Below are 5,932 nucleotides of genomic sequence, written 5' to 3'. Positions count from 1 at the left end.
TAAGTGTCCCCAATAATGTAGCACCTTACATTGATAGGGCGTGATACGAGAATAATGTAGCAGGCAAGAGAAGCTTCCGCCATTGCTTTCGTAGTTCAACTAGTGTTACCAAGAGCTAAACCACACCTAATTTTTTTATTTTGCTTCACTGCCTCCTGCCGATAGTTTTTCATTCTTTGCTTGAGCAATGCTGGGGCTCATTTTTAATATTTTGGCGATACACCTCATATGCCTTTCTAACAGTCTTGAGAAGCTTCCTAGTGATTGACAGCTTTGGCGTACCAATCCACAACGCTTCAAGTATGGTTTTGTCTGCCGTAGGCCTGACAAGCTTGTCACTGACAAAGAGGCTCAAAGGTGAAGTACCTGCTTGTTTTCACAGCAGAGCCATTAGAATAACTGATGCAGTTTTTGCAGGCAGACAAGTTCCCTTCCTAATGGCTCACATTGTTTGCGCTACCTGCTTCGCTTGCTGACCTCGCTTCTCTCCACCAGGAATTCAAAAGGCTGAAAGGAGGTGCTATGTCACATGCACAGTGCATGCCTTTTTTGCAATTACCTCCAATCACCAGTGGCTCATACTAAATTTACTCATGAACAAATATTTGTTATGCTCCATGCTTCCTTACTTTACAAAAATTTAATTTGTATTAAGCCCAGTGCAAGATGCATTATATCTTTACCACTGGTGCAATGACACTGTTTCTGTGTTCTACTAAATTTGATAGTAGAACATCAAAACAGCCAGTTTAGAGCAGTTTTGGAGCAACATTGCATTTTGGAGCAGGATGGAGTAGGAAAAGAAGTTTGGAACAGAATGGAGCAATTCGAGCAGCACTTCCACCCCTTTCATTAACTAAGATAGATTTTGCAAAATCTTTATTATTCACTTTGGCGCCAAGTGGGTTTCATAAAGTTGTCCGGCCCCGTGTGCTATAATTTTGCAGCTCTCCCAACAACGTTTGGATGAGCGAAACGTGCGTGGTGATCGTGCCAGTCAGTGGCCGCCACTCATTTTACGGGCCGCGCCATGACACAAATAAAATAAAACCGAGCCTGCCTTGAATTATTTGGCTTGAGCGCTTTTTCTTCATTTTTTATTTCGTCAGTGTGATGGCTCTATAAAATCTCTGTTCGAGATTGCTGTCAGTGGCATGCCCATCGCTTATCGCTGATCGTTGCTCTGGCTTTCTGTGCTCTGGCAGAGTGTGCTGACGCAGTTTTGAGACTATGTTGATAGCGGGGTCCGTCGACCGCTCATTTCGAGATGAGGAGCATGTGCACTTCATTAATTCAAAACGTGTTTGGCAGTGCTGCAATATGGTAATGCAAGACCGCAATCACGAGGTATTTTTTAATATTTTGCGGGGTTTCTTTAAATGCCAGAAAGAACAAATATAGGAGGTAGGTTAATGGAAAAAACTGGGTCGGTTGTATCCCTCCTCTACAACTTCATAAAGTGCACTTGGCCCCAAAGTGAATAATAAAGATGTTGCATAACTCATCTTAGTTTATTAGCTAATTAGGCACAATATAAAACATACTCTGAGGAGCACTACATGACAACAAACATTATGTCGTTGGTCTCAGCCAGCTAGAAGCTTTACTTTTTTTTTCTTTTTTTAATCCTTGAAGTTACGTGAAACACCCTGTATGTTATGGCATTTTATGCTGACCCCAGCCCTGTAGTATACCCAAAAAGGGGGCCTTTAAACAACTCAAAGTGATGTGAGATGATTGAAAGAACAAAGTCTCTGTGCCTGTCCGCTCAAAAGCAAAAAACAAAGGGTGCATTGAGTATACGGCACTCACCATCGACGTCAATATGTAAGTTGAAAACTTGAAGCAGGATAAGATTGTCATTATCCTGCAAAGGAGGACAAAAAACTCTTCAGTATTAGCATTCATCTGGACATTGGATAAACCAGGACTTAAGAGCCTCACCTTTAAAAAATTCAAAAAATACTCCAAGCTGTCATCTGACAACTTCACAGAATACTTGTTTTCTCTGAAAACAAACAAAGGCAAGTATTACATATTTTTTTTTTAACTAATTCTTTTACATTACAAGCAAAAATAGGAGACATGAAGGCACCAATGGCAGATTTCAAGTCTCGCAAACAGTTGCAAAATTAACTTACAAGGAAAATCATTTCCTATTTTGTTAATGCACTAAGATGATTGATTAAAGATGTTAGGCTAGTCAGCTTCACAGCATGAGCTGTCAATGAGAAAATCTTAGCCTTAATGCTATGAAAAGAAACTTCCTTGCAAGAAAAGTAACTCTTTACTATCAATCAGTAACCATATCATTTAAGCATGGTTTAAGGCCGGTATGTCGGCAGAGAAAAACAATATTACCTGAACTCTTTCACAAGAGGGTGAGATGGTACGTCCGATGCAGAAGTGATGCTTGGAAGCATATCTGTGATCGTGCGATACTGATCTGATGACTGAAATGTGCTCCGGTGACGGTTATGAAACTTCTGAGCTGTACGGACAAGTTCGAGAAATAATAATAAGAAAGAGCTTTGCACATATAGTTGTAAACAGCAAAAACTGGCTCAGAAGGAGGTAGTGTTAGGCTGGCAAGTCAGTGTCTATTCATAGAACACAAAAACGGTGTAAAACGAGGTGAAGGAAGGAAGGCTTGTCCCGCATACCTTTCTACTTCTCTGCTTTTCATTTTTCACTGTCTTTGTGTGTGGTGACTCCTACTTGACATTAAAAGGGAGCAGGGAAAACTAGCAGCACCTACCAACATTCTGAATGTGCATGTATATACACTGTTCAAGAGAACAAAATTAGTAGACAGTAGCGGCCACAAAGGTTTCTGAAGCAGCTGTCAGGAGCGACAGCATGCAATTGTTCTTCTAAATGCCGAGTGCAACATTCGTGTAACATACTACAGGCACACTATGTTGTAATCTTTAATTGCAGTTAATAACAACTCAAACTACTAATGGTGGCCAGTAGCAGGCTGCACAGAATGTGGACAAGCCAGCAGCCAACTAATAACTCAGCTACTCTAGTAAGTTACATTTACAGACTGCATGAATGAGACATGTTTTAACAGCACAAACAACATAGAGAAGCAGGGTAGAAGTAAGACAACACATGGTTGTTTCGTCTCACTTCTACCCTGCTTGTCAGTGTTGCTCGCGCTGCTAAACCATGTCTCATTTGTAAGCAAACCAACTAGCCAGTTTTCTGTCCTACAGACTGTATCCCGTTAGAAACTTCCTCCCTAGAAAAACAACCAGAAAGTTTATTACCTGATGACTTCTGGCCATTGACGATGAGGTCAAGATACAAATGTACAAACACTGGAAACAAGATGAAGGTGAGTTCGGACTTGAATGGTTCACATGCATCAGCAACGAAGCTCTTGAGCCTGAAAAAAGTTAAACAAGAAACAAAGAACTTAAGCACATCTTTCTAAATTTTGCACAATAGTTTTATACGACATGCCCCAGGTTATATGACTGTGGAAAGCATTTCTTAGTTCAATAGAAGTGAATAAGGTTAATTTGTCAGGAAACTCGACCAGTAACTTGGTCACCACTTACACGACAATTACAGCAGCCTGTGAATACCATCCTAGCATGAGAAGTCCAGTGCATGCCCAGTGCAATTTCGTATGAACAGGTGACTCTGAGGGGCGGCTTGAAGAGGCACAGAGCCGCCTTCTGAACCAGCAGTGGGCACACAGCGTGAAGCTAGAGTATATATAATGTTTCCAGTAATACGAAAATATATTCTATAGCAATTGCTGGCGTTTACACGAATTCTAAAACATAACCGGCCAGTAAAATCTCATGAGCAAAGACAGACTGAATTTTAACTTTTTTTTCGCGCCAATGTAATATTGTCGGATGGGAGGAGAGCCGTAGAGGAGGGGTGTCGTTTAATTTCGACCTCATGGAGCCCTTCAACGCACACAGAATCTCGGCTGATTGCAACCTGCACTTTGGGAGAGCATAATCAGAAATGCCAAAGCAGCGCCGCAATTTACTACCAATGTACCATTCAAAACAGCTTACTTGGTAAACTGTTGCTCGACCATTTGGGCATCTTTATTTACTGCGCTATATATTATAACGTTTTTTGACCCAGTTTCAGATGCCACCGTCCCGTTTAATGCGAAGTCGCTGATACTTTGCTGAAGTTTCATGTCGGCTTTCTTGAAGGAGTCGCAGTCCTGTGGAAACACACGAATGAAGAAGGCTTGTTATTCACTCTTTAAATAATGACCAACAGTGCATCCTGAGAGTTTGGACGGTAACACTGTCAAGGATTTCACATTGCGGACGTATGTACGCGCAAATTCACATCCACTAACAAGCACGCACACAGAGGTTGAAAACACGGTTACCATGTGCCCTCTTCCGTTCAAGTATCGTCCGACAGCTGCAGCAACCATTTCGCTTCTGTTTTTCTTCATAGTTGAGAATCATTGGTGAGCGCATCACATGTTCGCACGCTCTTGAATTTTCAGCGTACGCTTATTAATCCGATGGCTTGAAACAAAACCACAAATATGCGGCGACTGATATCGCCAACGATACATCCATATACATCCATCGCGCTTGCTTGCAGGCTTGCAGTATCTTGCAGTACACCGATGGCTGCCCAACGCTTTTAGAGTAAAGTTGTTTGCTGTGCGATTAACCAATAATTGGTTGTTTTAACAGTCAGTGATACCTTAACTACAGCTTTGCAGTTTTCGTAATCATTTCTAAGCTTAACATTTTAGTACGAGATGGTGGCTGTGGCCACAAACCTCAATGTTTGAATGGGTTCTATGATGCGCGCTAAATTCGAATCGTACTGTGCTGCCACAGGGCTAATATGAAGTATAACTTAAAAATACAGCGTGGATGTACACTAGTTGGTCGCACATCGTGAAATACAAAACCGCAGAAACAAACGAAAAGTCAGAAGAAAGGCAGCAACAATTAGCGGATTTACTGAAAACACACTTAAAACTGCCAACAATCACAAAGCCGGTGGGTGGAAACATATGAGCATACAAAGCAACTGCAAACACGGCGATAACAGTCGCGAAAAAAGACACAGTCGATCATAAAGTGCGCGGGAACGGGAGAAAACAATTCAACCTCCTTATGTAGGCGACAGTGTGCGTCTGAGTTTTAACAAGCTTTTTATCAATGATGACATGTATGAATGGGACACTGATGCTAATCATGCTGTGTGCGTCTCGCGGCGCAGTGCGAGATGGTGGTTGTCTTCAAGCCAACGTCCACCTACACGTGGGAACACGGTGTGCTTTCTGTACACTAACATCCGAAGCGTCTTGCCGAAGAGCGTTGCGCTGTCATCACTCATTGATTCATGCTCTGCATCACTGGTAGCTCTTACCGAAACGTGGCTTAATGATACCGTTCATTATGATTGTATTTTAGTACAGGGGTCATTCTTTAATTATTATTATTTTTTTTAGGTGCGATAGGAACTCTCGTAGGAGAGGCGGCGTCCTTCTCGCTATCAGAAAATAATTTATTGTTGTTCCAGTCATTGTTACTTCATTTTTTCTCGAGTGCGTTTCAGTCTCAGTGCGATGCGGAGCAACTAACTTTATAATCGGTGTTATTTATCGTCCCCCTGACCTAGTTACTGGTTTTTCGCAAGAATTTTCTCGAATTTTAAGAATGCCTCCTGAAGAACGTACACGAGGCGAGATGCTCGAGGCGCGACGGTGCGAGTGGCGCGAGCGCAACGGTTTTTGCACCTCGAAAGTTCGCAATCGAAGACCTGAGAGGGCGCACCGAGCACTGAAGAAAAAAAAAAAAAAAAAAGAAACGTCGTCGACGTCATTGAGGGGCGTGGTTGAGTCGGGAACGCGTGTAGGTTAACTGCGCTTCAAATTCTTCGGTGTCTGTGCCGTACGGCTTGCCAGCAAAGACAGAAA

At 42.3% G+C, this 5,932-nt stretch overlaps 1 protein-coding gene across 1 annotated transcript in view; it reads right to left on the bottom strand.

Moving 5' to 3' along the window:
• The window catches only part of LOC146190717 (TAF5-like RNA polymerase II p300/CBP-associated factor-associated factor 65 kDa subunit 5L), a 27,564-nt gene extending 22,797 nt beyond the window's left edge, over positions 1-4,767 (bottom strand). Inside the window, exons 1-6 of the mRNA XM_084601082.1 lie at positions 4,376-4,767; positions 4,044-4,201; positions 3,276-3,394; positions 2,362-2,491; positions 1,945-2,008; positions 1,813-1,867 (exon numbers count right to left, since the gene is read on the bottom strand). Of these exons, the coding sequence (XP_084457208.1) occupies positions 1,813-1,867; positions 1,945-2,008; positions 2,362-2,491; positions 3,276-3,394; positions 4,044-4,201; positions 4,376-4,444 (595 nt within the window). The 5' untranslated portion in view covers positions 4,445-4,767. The remainder of the gene's footprint in view (positions 1-1,812; positions 1,868-1,944; positions 2,009-2,361; positions 2,492-3,275; positions 3,395-4,043; positions 4,202-4,375) is intronic.
• Positions 4,768-5,932: the final 1,165 nt, after the last annotated feature.

This window comes from Amblyomma maculatum, chromosome 4, assembly GCF_055883805.1.
Source record: "Amblyomma maculatum isolate TAMU_Amacu chromosome 4, ASM5588380v1, whole genome shotgun sequence".
NCBI lineage: Eukaryota > Metazoa > Arthropoda > Arachnida > Ixodida > Ixodidae > Amblyomma > Amblyomma maculatum.
The sequence above is the reverse complement of the archived record's forward strand: the minus strand, read 5'-3'. Positions and strand labels throughout refer to the sequence as shown.